The sequence below is a fragment of the Diabrotica virgifera genome, chromosome 3, assembly GCF_917563875.1.
Source record: "Diabrotica virgifera virgifera chromosome 3, PGI_DIABVI_V3a".
Lineage (NCBI taxonomy): Eukaryota > Metazoa > Arthropoda > Insecta > Coleoptera > Chrysomelidae > Diabrotica > Diabrotica virgifera.
The window spans coordinates 39,064,098-39,079,295 of record NC_065445.1 but is presented as its reverse complement, the minus strand read 5'-3'; the positions used below and the strand labels follow the sequence as shown (position 1 = coordinate 39,079,295).

The 15,198-nt window shown below is 32.9% G+C and overlaps 1 protein-coding gene across 2 annotated transcripts in view; it reads left to right on the top strand.

Moving 5' to 3' along the window:
- Positions 1-15,198, top strand: part of LOC126882802 (myrosinase 1-like) — an 85,333-nt gene that overhangs the window by 15,994 nt on the left and 54,141 nt on the right. For both annotated transcript variants that reach the window (XM_050647867.1, XM_050647868.1), the window contains 2 exons: positions 770-861; positions 3,549-3,848. In XM_050647867.1, coding sequence (XP_050503824.1) covers positions 770-861; positions 3,549-3,848 — 392 coding nt within the window. The remainder of the gene's footprint in view (positions 1-769; positions 862-3,548; positions 3,849-15,198) is intronic.

Sequence of the window (15,198 nt, the reverse complement as noted above, 5' to 3'; positions counted from 1 at the left end):
AAAAGGTTAGTCCGTGATAAATACATTTATGACATTTATTCTAACATGACCTTTTAGTTAAATCTGACAGTTGTTAAATTTTATTTGCAATTGGGCATAAAAACAAATCAATTTTGTTTATTGCATTTATAAAATGGTATTTTCTTTGATTTGCATAGTCTTATAAATTGTACAGATTAAATTTTTTTTATATAGAATAATATAATATTATTTAATAATATAATATTATTTAATATTATATTATTAGCGCCATCTATTGACAACTAGATTAAATGTTATAAATGTCACCGACGAAATGTAATCAACGACGTGCGTTTTTTTCTGTCACAAACAATTTAATGCGTTAGAGAGAAATCGAAAAACTGTGACGCACTGAAAAATGCTCATGAAAAGAACCATATCTAGATTCACCGGTGAAAAATATTCTTTCCCAATCTATAATATTACAAACAATATATTCGTGAGTCAAATGCAAATTTGACTTTCTATGTTCTCTAGTCAATATTGGACCAGTGGATGCCCTTTCGTGACGTAGTATATTTTGGTAATTTTTTTCCTTATTGTAATTTAGCTTATTCTAAAATGAACACGTTTCAAAAATTCGTTTCGTAGAGAATTATTACTGGTTACAACCTTTGTCTCGGTGTATGAAAGCTCTACAATCGGTATTGATCAGGAGTTTTAATCCTTCTGCGGTCTTGACTGCAGATAAAATTTTATCTTACAAAACTAACAAACAAAAAATTAATACATACTGATATAATTTTAGGTAAAATTGGAGTTGCTGTGCATGCTACTTGGTACATACCAGCAACTCTTTCCAAAGATGTAGAAGCTGCTGAGCGAGCTCGTGAATTTAAGGTACCGACAAAATTTAAACATTTATTATTTTTGTGAATACTTCCTATCGCTCGTTATGATGTTCTTGCATGGTCCTTCGCTTGCAATAACCTTACGGTATCTGGTAATATACATACATACAGTGTGTTACAACGTAATTTGACCCCCCAAGAAATACAATATGGTAATATGTATCAGCAGAAAAAACCAAATGTATGACAACATCTAAATACCCACTACGATGTAAAATCGAAATTGATGGGAACATAATAAAGCATGAAGCAAGGTTTAGATATCTGGAAATAGATATAACCAGTTACGGAGATGTTGAAGTGGAAGTACGACAACAAAGCTTAAAAACAAGTAAAGCGGCGGGATCTCTTAATGACACAATCTGGAAGAAAAAACACCTAAGACAAGACACAAAAGCAAGAATTTATAAAGCAGCAATTAGACCTATATTGAAATACACTACGGAGACAAGACCTGCACATCTAAAACGAGACGACTACTAGAAACAACAGAGATGAAAATACTCCGACGAATATCAGAGAAAAGTCTGTTGGATAGGGAGAGAAGCGAAAACATAAGAAGATCATGCAACGTAGAAGACATAAATCGATGGGTGACAAAACGGAAACAGGAGTGAAACGAACACATTAGTAGAACGACAGAGGATAGGATAGTACGAATAGCACGAGATAAGTCACCAAATGGACGAAGAAGTATTGGCAGACCAAGAAACAGATGTTGCAATAACTTAAACAATTTAGGAGGCTAATATTGAAGAAGAAACAGGCTTTAAAGCCTACATACAAGAAAGAAGAAAAAGACATAAATGTGAGACAAAATTAATGTGTTTGGGATAATGCTGTGTTACAGATAACGAACCAGTCAGTCAATTCAAGTGATAATGTCAGAAACCATATTCTTTTTACAGTAATATCGCTCTTTAAAATTGAACACTTTCAGAAACAATATATCAAATTATCAATGACCATATTATAATGATTAATAAGTGTACTGTAAAATTGCTACTAAAAAGGTACACAATTGTAGATAATAATTGATATAGTTTATCACTAACCATAATATTTTTAAATTTCAATAATGAACCAAGTTCTTTTGAACCCACCACCTACTTACTTTACCCTCCAACGTGATAAAAAAAGTTATCCTCCAACATGATGAAAACTCTGTTTTGCAGTAAGGAATATACGACCCTACCAAGTTTGGGATATCTTGGATATTAAAGCACCCTATGTAACACACAGCTGAATGTGGCTGAATTTTTATGTTTGTGGGTCACAGTGTTGCCATGCTGTTTTCTATATATTTCTTTCATAATTTCAATCAATGTTAAATGTACCTACAAGAATAATAGAATAAGAACGTTTACTTCTCCGTCATTATACTAGACAAAATAACAAATGAGGTGTCAAATGAAAGCTTATAATCCAAGGATAGTAATAAATGTGAGAAATTAGACCTAGATTGTCTGTCCCTCAAAAAATAAGCGTTATATTGTGTATTTCTAATGTTGACATTAAAAGCTGCACTATTTTTTTTTCTATAAAACATTTTGATCTAAAACTTACGAGAAAACTTCTTTGTGCTCTTTACTTTAAAATAAACGTAATTGAGAAGCTAAATTTTAAACTTCGTCACGCAACTTTTGCGATTAAACTTTACAATGCACAAATCCGCACCTTTTTCTTTCAAAAATACACAACCTTTATCATGATAAGAATAAAAACTTGAGGCAGATACGTTTGTCTTCAGAAATGTTACAGCTATATAGTGTAAAAATTTCAGAGAAAAATATTAAAATGGAACAGAGTTGTAGCGAGGTAAACGAAAAAAAGGCGTTTTCTTTTTTTTTTTTATTTTTAGGTTAAAATTGCGATTTTGTCAATGTTCCCCAACATAAAATTCAAAATAAACTTGATTTTCGTTTTCAGCGTTTAAAATATAAAGTATGAATAAAATTAGCCATTCATCCCTCTGTGGTCAGTATCTCGAAAACTAAGCGCTTTTTTGAGGGTGTCACGCTCGTGTATAATATCACAAAAATTATAACTTGATAATATGAAAAAATAGAGGATACGGCAACGATGTCACAAGTGATGGTCGGATCGAACGCCAAAATCTACACAGACATATTAGGGTGCTTAATATCCAAGATGACCCAAGTTTGTATTCATTGAGAGTCTCGTGTCTTTTATCGAGCAATATCTTGTGCCTTACTGTGTTATACGCTGTTGTCAACTCTACGAAAGCAGCACTTCGTAGTAAGTTTTTCTTCGAAAACCTCTTCAATGTTTTCTGTTAGTGCGAGGACTTGACCGTTGCAAGATTTGCCTGGTCTGAATCCTTCATGATGTGGGATGAAGTGCTTGTCGAAAACTTTTTCTATTCTGGTCAGCATGAATCATTCGTATACTTTGAAAAAGTGGCACAACAGGGAAATAGGATTTCCTGGGTCCTTTCCTGGTTTTAATAAGGCTATTACTTTAGATTTCGTCTTTTGGAAATCGCGTAAGTGTTCTTTGTCTGCGATTATCGTATGTCCATTTAGAAATATTACATTATTTACAGTCGTGTTTAAATACTACGTAAAAATGTAAAAAGAAAATAAATGTAAATTAATATACCTATAAATAATTGTAATTTACTGCATTTATTGTACATTTTAAACATTTTTTTAGATTGGTTCCATTATGAATCCAATTTTTCATACTGATGGCAACTATCCGGCTCTGGTCAAGGAAATGGTTGATAATAGAAGCATATCAGAAGGTTATCTCCAATCAAGAATGCCAACTCTGACGTTTCAAGAAGCCGATTATATACAAGGTACATATGACTTCGCTGGCTTAAATATATTCACAAGCTATCGTGTTAAACACGATGCTAAAGGAACAGCTAATACTACCTTGGAGAAGGATGCAAATGTTACTCTTCACCAGGATACCGAATGGGAGAAGAGTGGTTCTGACTGGTTAAGGGTAAGAATATTTGATATTATTTTAAAAAATTGGAATACACGAATCTTTAATTATCTTATACTTAATATTAATATGTTTGAAAGTATTTAACCCTTCACTGAACAATAACTAAAATTTTACCTTATTTTTAAATATATGTACTGTTATATTCCTATTTGACATGAGAAATAAAAGACTATATTTATATTTAAAATTCAAATTAAAATAAAAATTTTCATATTTCTCAACCACGAGTATATAAATTTTGAACACCCTGTATAAGACAGATTTTGTAAAAATAGTTATAGCTAGTTTTTAAAGAAAGTGTTTTCGCAGAAGTGTTTACTAGCCCCATGAACAATGCATTTTAAGTAAGCAATTAGGGTGCTGGTTTTAAGAAAGTGTTCTTTGAACTGTTTATCAAAACCACGGACATTTTATTTTATTAAACAAAATAATGGGTCCTTAAGTTTTTCAAGATATGCGGGTAGGTAATTCATTAGCCGCACGGTACATAATAGATAGTTAAAATATACCTATGTATTAAGATTCTTAAACATAGATAAAAATATGATTAGTGTAGAAAATAGAATTAAAATAGTCGGAATATTATTTTTTCTTGAAAATCCATATAGATATGTTTAGAAAAAGAAAAGAGTTTTTTGGTAAATACGTCATGATTGAAAGTTGTTTTTGATTGGTTGGAAAATTAATTCTGGAGGGGAACGATTTGGAAGGATGAGAATGAATGAGGAGAAAGAGTCAGTCTGTTTTGTTAAATCGAAGGGAAGAGTCCAGTTTTGAGGAATAGTGTACAAAGAAAGAAAAACGCCGGTTTGGTTTTTGGAAAAGTGACAAGCATCATATCGTGGAACGAGTAATAGGCCAAGTCGAGAGATGATATAACTCCTTGAGTCTAAAGTATCCAGTGTTTGTTTAAGTATTTCAAAAAGTTGGAATACTGCATCAGGAGAAAGCCGGAACGAGTACTGTACGGGGCATAGTGAGGAAAGGGAGAACGAGTTTGCAGAGGAGCAGGGACATTATTGGAAAACGTGGACGAGTTTCTTTGGATCGCAACACCAGCAAAGAAGGAAACGTGTTTTGTGTGAAGACATTGTCGAATCATCAGCAAAGGTCAGTTTTATTTGTTGTTGAGACATGAATGTATGGTTTTACGTATTAAATACCTCAGTGCATATTGAACTACACATTTCACTATTATAAAATCATCAAACCTCAATCAATTTTGTTACTTATAAATCATTATAGTTGTTTTTTTTTCTATACAATAATATTGATAAAATAAAATATTTTTATATCAAAAAAAAATCGGAACAGTTAGAACATCCTGTATAGCAGAAGTAGAGAGATTCATAGTTAATTATTTAAAAAACAAATTTGGAGACAAAAAGAAATATTCCTATTTTCATAATTGGTAGATAAAATAAAAATAGAAGACTAAATAAAATCTTAAATATTAAACATTTATTTCCAGGAGATAAAATAAACGACTTTTATAATTTCTAATTGAAATTCATATTATGTGTATTATTTTATTTTCTTTCATCTATCCCTATTAGGAAGCCACTGAGAAATATTTTGAAGCCACGAAAGTAAGTATTGATAGCATAATTTAGCCCTGAGATTTACAATTTATTTATGTTTGATTTGTTTGATTAATGAGATAATTAATTGATTAATTAATCAAAGTGAATCACAACAGTACATGTATGTAAATACGTTTTAAAGACGCCAACAGCTAGCTCTCTGTGTGGCAGCACGTCCACTAACATGTAACCACTACCATCGATGGGCGCTAGAGATGGGACACCGACCGAGAATATAAAATATCATGAAGAACAACCAGAACTAAGTTTGATCCGAAGTATTGATTTGGAAAGGACTGCTGACCAGAGCCCACCGTTTTTTCCATTCCTGCGACTATTAATTGACCGCTTTCCAGTCTCTGGGTATTGACTAAATATCTTCCTTAGTTCTATACATCCGAACGTCGAGACGTCAGAAAAAAAAACTACGAAAGGAAAATGGGCGGAAATGCATAATTACATTTTAAAGTGTATAAGATACATCCAAAAGTGCATAAAATGCATCCACAAGTGCATAAACATGTCAAAATCAGTTTATTAAGGGCCAAATTTTGTTATGCAGTGGCTTTTTGGGGTCACTGAACACAAATACGCCATCACAACGGACCCCGGAGCACCTGGTGCCCAGAGTCACTGCTAAGGCACGCCATCTGGAGTCTCTAGGATTTTGCAACTATGCATTTCCACCCATTTTTTATTGTAGACTTTTTTCATCACATCATCCCGAATACAATGCAAAAGGTGCAAGTCGATAGGAGTTGTATTTAAAAATCGATTTAAGTTTTTCTAAATACCTTGGTATAATTAACCGTTTAGTTTGTTCTGCGCGTAGTGTATGTAGTTAGGGATGGGAAAAACCTACCGGTTTTAACCTAAAATCGGTTTTTTTACTTCGCAATAACCGGTTTTACCGGTTGTTTTTGTCCCGGTTATCACCGGATTTCTCTTATTAAAGTAAAAACCGGTTATTAGGTTTTTACAGTGATAAGGATTAGGTTAGGTATTATTTTGGATCCCACTCATAATTATTATTCTCAAGTAATTATTCCAAACAAAACCACAATTCAAATTTTATTTTATAAATCCAGCAGCAAACTGAAAGTGCAAACTCACATCAGCCAGAAACAAGTAAGTTTTATTATAATATTTCGTTGAAAAGATATTTGTAATCATAATATTTACACAAGAAGTCATCTGGTTGAAGTAGACGCAAACATCATCTATTTTTCACACTTGACTCTTGACATTGAAGGTGGGTGAATGCCTTTTTCTGATTACAAAAAATAATGTTATGACTATGAATATCGAATTACCGATTACGAACACGAATCTCCAAGGATTTCCCTACGTTTTCAAATCGATACACCCATACAGGAAAATACATTCAAATTACTTACTTACTTACTTAATCCAGAACTCGTCTATCTTTCGGTGTGAGTTGTTACAGAGTTAGGTTCTCCGTCGTTTTCTTCCACATTTTCTTCCATTTCCTTCTATCCATGGCCAATGCTTTTGTTTCCTCCCATTTTGTTCCTCTTTTGTCGGCCGCTTCCCTCACTTCTTCTGTCCACGTCTTTCTTGGTCTTCCTCTCTTCTTTCTTCCCATATCTCTCGCTTCATATATCTGTCTTACTATTTTTTCTTCTCCTCTTCTCAGTACATGTCCGAGCCATCTACGTTGTCGTTGTCCGATTGTTTTTGTAGCTGGGTGTATTTTCAGATTTTGTCTAAAGGTTTGATTTCTAATTTTATCATTCCTTGTTTTTCCCTCTATTGTTCTCAAAAATCTCATTTCTGTGCTTATTAGTCTATTCTTTTGCCTTTTTGTTAATGCCCAAGATTCACAGGCATAGGTTAGAGTGGGTTTCACAATCTTTTTTACTATTTCGGTTTTTATATTCTTAGGTATTTCTTTCTTTTTTAAAAAGTTACTCTTAATACTATTGTACAGCTTACCAGTCTTTCCAATTCTTTCATTTATCTCATCTTCTAATTTTCCAGTCCGGCTTATAATTACCCCCAAATACTTATATCTGTCTACCTGTTCAAGTTGCTTGAACTCATTGTTTTTGATTTTTCTTTGTTTATTTTCATGTTTCTGATTTTTAGCTCTTCATACAATATGTTTATATTTTCTTGTAATTGTTTTTCTGAGTCCCCAATGATCACCAGGTCGTCTGCATAGCATAGTTCTGTCATTTGTATCATTCTCAACTTCCAATATCCTACATTATATTTTCTCCATTTGAGTTTGCAGTTTTTTATTACGTCATCTAGTACTAGGTTAAAGAGTAGTGGACTCAGGACACAACCCTGTTTTAATCCCATGTTGCTGTCGAATACTTTTGATTTTTCATTTCTTGTCCTTACGTAGCTTTTCGTTTTTTCATATAAACTCTGGATGCATCCTAATAGACCTTGTTCAATTTTTCTCTTCTCTAGTATTTTCCAAATATCTTCTCTTTTAATTCTGTCGAAAGCTTTTTCCATATCTATGAAACATGCGTGTATTTCTTTTTCTGTTTTAAGAGCTTTTTCTATTATTTGTCTGATTATGAAAATCTGATCATTCGTCCCTCTTTCTTTTCTGAAACCACTCTGGCTCTCCTCAAAAGTGTTCTCTAGTTTTTCTCTTAGCCTGTTTTCTAGTATACTAGCATAAAGTTTTCCTACTGTGCTTCCTAGTGTTATTCCTCTATAGTTTGAGCATTCTTTGCTATCTCCTTTTTTACATAATGGTGTTATAATGCCCATCTGCCAGCCTAGTGGTACTTTCTTTTCTTTCTTAGCTTGGTTCATGATGTTTAATAATTCTTGTTGTCTTTCTTCATTCATATATTTGACCATTTCTGCAGTTATGTCGTCATGTCCTGGTGCTTTTCCCAGCTTGATTTTGTTGATTGCATTTGTTAATTATTTTTGTGTTATATTTTCTATCTGTTCCTGTTGCTCTTGTGGGGTGTGTTGATTTTTGTTTTGTTCTAACTTATTTACTTCTACTTGTTCCACTTCCAAGAGTTATTCAAAGTATTCTCTCCACCTCTCCATAATCTCATTCTCTTCTGTGAGTATGGTTCCATTCTTATCCTTCACGTTTTTCAATGTATTTGGTTTTGGTATTCTCATGCTCTTAAGTGTGTTATAGAACATTCAAATTAATAAGATGAATTCAAATTTTGTGGTCGTCTACGCACCGCGTCAATGTACGATCCAAAGTTCAGAGTTAAAACCGTCAAACATCCCGAAAGTATAATGTCTTAGGGAGGATTTCGTGAAAATAAAGGAAGAGGAGGGTTATATCTCTTGCCTAACAATGTTACAATGATGTCAAGCAGTTATATGATTGTTCTACGACTAGAACAACATTTATTGAACTTTTGGGAAATTCACGAATGTGACTTTTATGCACGAGGGTGTTAGTGCTCACAAGACCAAGACAGTGACAAGGATCTTCTTCTTCTTCAGGTGCCATCTCCGCTACGGAGGTTGGCAATCATCGTAGCTATTTTAATTTTTGAGGCAATAGCTCTCAATAGTTGTTTTGAGCTGCATTCAAACCACTCTCTCAGATTCTTCAGCCATGAAATTCGTCTTGTGCCGATGATTCTTCTGCCATCTATCTTTCCTTGCATTATGAGTCGCAGGATGCCATACTTCTCGCCCCGCATCACATTTTCGAGATACTGTAGTTTTCTTTCTTTAACTGTAAGTTCAACTTACTTCTCTTTACCTATTCTTCTCAGTACTTCATTGTTCGTAACTCTATCTACCCAGGAAACCCTCATAATTCTTCTATAGGTCCACATTTCAAAGGCGTTAAGTCGTCTCATTGTCTCTACATTTAACGTCCATGATTCCACTCCATAGTATAGTACACTGTATACGTAACATTTTGTTAGGCGTATTTTAAGAACAAATCTTTGCAACATAGGACCTTTTTATTTTCATAAAATTAGAACGTGCTTTTTCGATTCTGACTTTGATTTCTGCAGTGTAGTCATTATTTTCTGTTATAAGTGTTCCTAGGTAAGTTTACTTTTTTACTCTTTCGATCTACTGGCCCTCTACTATCAAGATTTCGTTAGTATTATGGTTGTTTTTACTAATTTTCATAAACTTCGTCTTTTTGCTATTGAGGGAGAGGCCGTACTCCCTACTACACGTTACTATTTTACTCATGAGTCTTTGCAGGTCTTGTAAACTATCGGCTATTATTACTGTATCATCTGCATATCTGATGTTGTTAACTAAGACTCCATTTACTCTTATGCCGACTGTTTAATCTTCCAGAGTTTCTCGCATTACCTCTTCAGAATAAGCGTTAAATAATAGAGGTGACAGTATGCAGCCTTGCCTGACCCCTCTCTTTATTTCTATTTCTGCAGATGTTTTTTTTCAATTCTTACTGTTGCTCGCTGATTGTAATAGAGGTGTGTTATTAGTCTTAAATCTCTTTCATCTAGGTTTTTAGTTTTTAGAATTTCCATGAGTCGATCATGTTTTACATTATCAAACGCTTTATTGTAGTCAATAAAACAGACGTAACGAGGACGGTTAACACCCAAACATCTCTGTGTCGGCACTTTGAAGGAGAGGCACAAGGATCTTGAATGATCACAATATCAAAGTATTGGAATCGCCAGGTAACTCGCCTGCCCTGAATCCTATCGAGAACGCCTGGAATGTTATGAAATATAAGGTTCAAGAGAGTTGACCGAGCAACACAAATGATCTGAAATAATAGTTGAAGAGGTTGTGGGTGACCATGACAGGCAAATTATATTTTTTGAACCTTGCTCAATCCATCCCCAAGAGAATGTAGATTGTCATCGATTACAGGGGTGATATAACAAAGTATTAATTTGTTCTTCTTCTTGTTCTTCTTCTTGTATAGACATGACTCTGTCTGTTTTTCTTTGGTGGCGCCCAAAATCCCGTCAGCCAAAATCCCGATGGCCAAAACACCGACACGCCAGAATCTCGACAGGCCAAAATCCCGACATGCAACAATCCTCGCATAAGTAAAAATTTCGACCACTACATTTTGAATATTTATTGTTTCCTTTTCAAATGTAATACCAAATCATATTATAGAGTATTAAAATTGAAAATTTATTACTTACTAATAAGTACGGGTACTAATTATTATGTACTTTAAAAGAAATAATCATTAAACAGTTCATTTTATAACATAAAAGCTATATTAAAGCAAACTTGAATTCAGGATTTGATTATACATATTATTATATTATTGGAATATACAGGGTGTTTCTAAATTCATGCGACAAACTTCAGAAGGTGATTGCTCGTATGAAATTAATATGGGTTCTTCCTATAACAAAATTTCCTCAGCCCAACCCTTAAGGGTGATATCACCCATAAAAGGTGGCAACTAAAATTGAGTTTTTATTTTTTTTTTAATTTCAGTAAAGCTAGAAACTTAAAATTCTGTAATTTTCATGCACTCGCAAAGGACTAACCACGTGTATTTTTTCAATATTCCTGTTACATTATACAGGGGTGAAATTAGCAACCCTTACTTTATTTCATATCAAAACTTTTTTTTCGAGACGAAGTTGTATGAAATAAAATTTAACTTAAAATCCTTGTTTTATTCAAAACTTTTTTTTATTCTTAAATTTTTTTCCCAAAACCAATAGCTGCAGATAAAAAAAATAAACATCATAATAGCTGCAGAGAAAACAAATAAACATCATAATTTATAATTTTTTTAATAAATTGAGTGGAAAAGAGTAAATATGTAAAATGTAATACGATTCATAATAAATGCTGGAAATGACCACCTCTAGTCAAAATACATGAACGTAGCCTACGTGTCATGGATTGCCGTACACGTTCAAAGATTTGAGGTGTATTTCTTATGCTGTCACACGCTATTTGAATACGATTCTTCAAATCGTTGATATCAACTATGGGTGTCGTGTAGACTAATGATTTAAGGTAACCCCAAAAACAGAAATCACAAGGATTTAACTCTGGAGATCGAGAAGGCCAATGTTGGGGCCCTCCTCGGCCAATCCAACTTTTGGGATATGTTACATCTAAATGTTGCCTAGCAGTCCGACAGAAGTGTACTGGAGCACCATCGTGCATGAACCACATGTTTTGTCTGATATTCAGTGCGATGTCTTCAAGTAGTTCAGGGAGATCATTTTGTAGAAAACTGGTGTAAGAAATTCCATTTAATGGCTGAGCCAGAAAATGTGGCCCAATTAAGTTATCCCCTACTATACCAATCCATACGTTCACTGAAAAAAAATTTTGAAAATGGTGCTCTATAATCTCATGGGGATTCTCGTCTGCCCATACGTGATTATTGTGAAAATGTATGATAGCTACTCTTGAAAAATGTGCCTCGTCCGTAAACAATACATTATTTAAAAATTGAGGATTTTGTCGCATTTCGTGTGTTAACCATTCACAAAATCTAGCTCGTTGAGGAAAATCTCTAGGTAAAAGAGCTTGAACCCGTTGGATGTGGTAAGGATATAACTGCTGCTCTTTTAAAACTCGCCACACAGATGAATGGCTGATATTTAAGGTGTTGGCAATTATTCTAGTGCTTGTTTCCGGGTGTACATCAATTTCATCTAAAATTGCTTGTTCTACCATTACATTTCTGTAACTGTCCGGAAACGACCAGTACTGTTTGAATTTCTTTTTAACATTCCAGTTTCGGATAAGCGGTTGTGAATACGTGCAAATACGGAATGATGAGGCGTTATTCGTTGCGGATATTTTTCAGCATAAAGACGTCTAGCTTGTCGAAAATTACCATTTGCCATACCATACACAAAATGCATGTCGGCCATTTCAGCGTTTGTATACATGTTATAAAATAAACAATACACAGATAATGCAAAAATAACAACCTACAAACTTAGAAGTAAACTTCGATTGGTAACTACCAACAACAGTGTTTGACATCAGTCTACTAAAATTTGAATAAACATTAAGTAAACACGGTAAATGTCGAAGTGACAGCAGCCTACTATTCTAAAACTTTGTAATTAAAAACATTAAGGTAGAGGTGGTCATTTCCTGCATTTATTATGAATCGTATCAATTTTACATATTTACTGTTTTCCACTCAATTTATTAAAAAAATTATAAATTATGATGTTTATTTTTTTTCTCTGCAGCTATTATGATGTTTATTTTTTTCTCTGCAGCTATTAGTTTTGGGAAAAAAATTTAAGAATAAAAAAAAGTTTTAAATAAAACAAGGATTTTAAGTTAAATTTTATTTCATACAACTTCGTCTCGAAAAAAAGTTTTGATATGAAATAAAGTAAGGGTTGCTAATTTCACCCCCGTATAATGCAACAGGAATATTGAAAAAATACACGTGGTTAGTCCTTTGCGAGTGCACGAAAATTACAGAATTTCAAGTTTCTAGCTTTACTGATATTTAAAAAAATAATAATAAAAACTCAATTTTAGTTACCACCTTTTATGGGTGATATCACCCTTAAGGGTTGGGCTGAGGAAATTTTGTTATAGGAAGAACCCATATTAATTTCATACGAGAAATCACCTCCTGAAGTTTGTCGCATGAATTTAGAAACACCCTGTATATGGGCAAAAAAAATAATTTAATTCATATACCCATGTTAGAAATTTTATTTAGAAAATTCCACACCTGTAATTTTGAACCAATCAAAATACGTTATTTTGACAGATCACCATGGCAACGGAGGTATTTTATCGGAAATTTTTTGCTCGTGGGGTACCCAACAGCGAATTATAGTGGACATTTTTTGACGTTTACAATAACAGAACATTTTTGACAGACTGGTTTTTATTTGTTTACATAATTTAGTTTTGATTCATTTTCTATCACTTGTAGTTACTTAAAACTTATGTAAAATTGAAGAATATACTATTTTCTATCTTGAAATGGTATTCCCATGCAACTACAATGAGTAGAAATTACGAATTTGAAAGCCTAAATAATTGCTGACAAAGCTATGGCGCGCTATTAATCTGTTCATGCAGCTTTGGATTTTCAAATGCAAATTTGGTGTGGAATTTTCTTACCGAATACCACGCGAAGTCAAATTAATATCCGGAAATTTTTTTTTGATCATGAATATTTTTAGAAAATTTCCCTCGTCTGCGACTCGGGAAATTTTCAAAATATTCATGATCTCAAAAAAATTTCCGGAAATAATTTGACCTCTAGTGGTATTACTAGTGAAAATTAGTTCATATTAAATGGTACAGTTTATCCACTAATAATTTTCCAACATAATCTGCAGTCATATTGATATCAAAGAGACCGGCTTTAGAATTAAGGTTGTCAGATATATTTCCTAAAATTCCCAAGTTTATGTATTCTTAAAATGTTTTCTCTACTTTAATATTCAATTGTTATTCAATGACACTGTGAGAAAGATAATATGAAAATATTCTTAAAAAATATATAAATTAGTTAACTAGGTACTTAAAATTTCAATGGGCATTCACTAATAAATTGAAGCTACTTTGTATATATTATACTTTAAAGAAATTTTGGATTATCGGCAACACTGTAGGCTGGACAAAATTAAGAAGCCCCTTTTAAATTGACGTTGCCATGTTGCTGATTTTAACGAGATATTAAGAATTTGCTTTAATGTTAAAACAAGTTTAAACATTGAAAGTATCAAATTTTAAGTAATAAAAAACCAAACTGTGATTGTCACATCCATTACTTATATTTATATTTCGTTTCAATTCAACAACAAAAGAACACTATTAGTTAGTTCTCCCCTACTCTGCCTAACGTTAAATTGGCATCGTATTTCGGCCATCGTTGATGGCAACACAGCACAGCGGAACACCTGTGTCTCTACAAACAAATTTTGTCGTTGTCCATCCAACAGTGGCGGAGTTGTAACTGGAAGGTTAGGTTATATTTTGCTACTATATAAATAATTAATCGAATTAAAAAACAACGATTTGAACGTCCAATGTGAACTCGTTTCAAAAAAGAATATACTGGAATGACTGATAATGCAATTGTTTCGAGAATTCAGGAATTAACAAAAATCGGGTATAAGACGATCTATAAAATTGTTAAATTAAGAACTGTTACATATCATTCCTTAAAACGAAAGCGACGAAATAAAATATTGGGTAGGGTTGATACCGCTGCAAAGGACGTTTATCAATGTTTATAAGATAGTTTATAACTTATTAGTTTACTACAAAGAAAATAGGTAGATATTCCATATTGTGAGGACGTTCCAATCTGAAAAAATTTATAATTCGATTTATTTGCAAATTCCTGTTCAAAAATATCCCCTTAAACAAATCTGAAGGGCGTCGATCTAATTTTTTGTGCAGAATTTGTTTAAACAAAACATTACCTTTTTTGCTCCAAAATATAATTTTTTAAATTTTTTGGTCATTCTAAACAAGACAGGTACCTTGTCATTTTTCTCAAAAGTTGATAGTTTTCGAGTTATGTGCGATCTGAAAAATGCCAATATACGCATTTTAGAGGCTTAAGAAACTCACATTTAAATTACTATTTTTGAAGTTGTCAAGAGCTTAAATTGAAGTTTAAACATTAATTTTCAGGATTCTGTATAGTAATCGGGTCTAACTTCAATTTAGACCGTTGTTCTTTAAATGTTAATTATGCGCGTCCATCCGAATTTATGTGGTATACTATTTCAAAAAACATTTTTTTTAGATTTTGTAGGCCATTCTAAACACAAAATATTTCTTTTCATTGTTCTGAGAAGTTCATA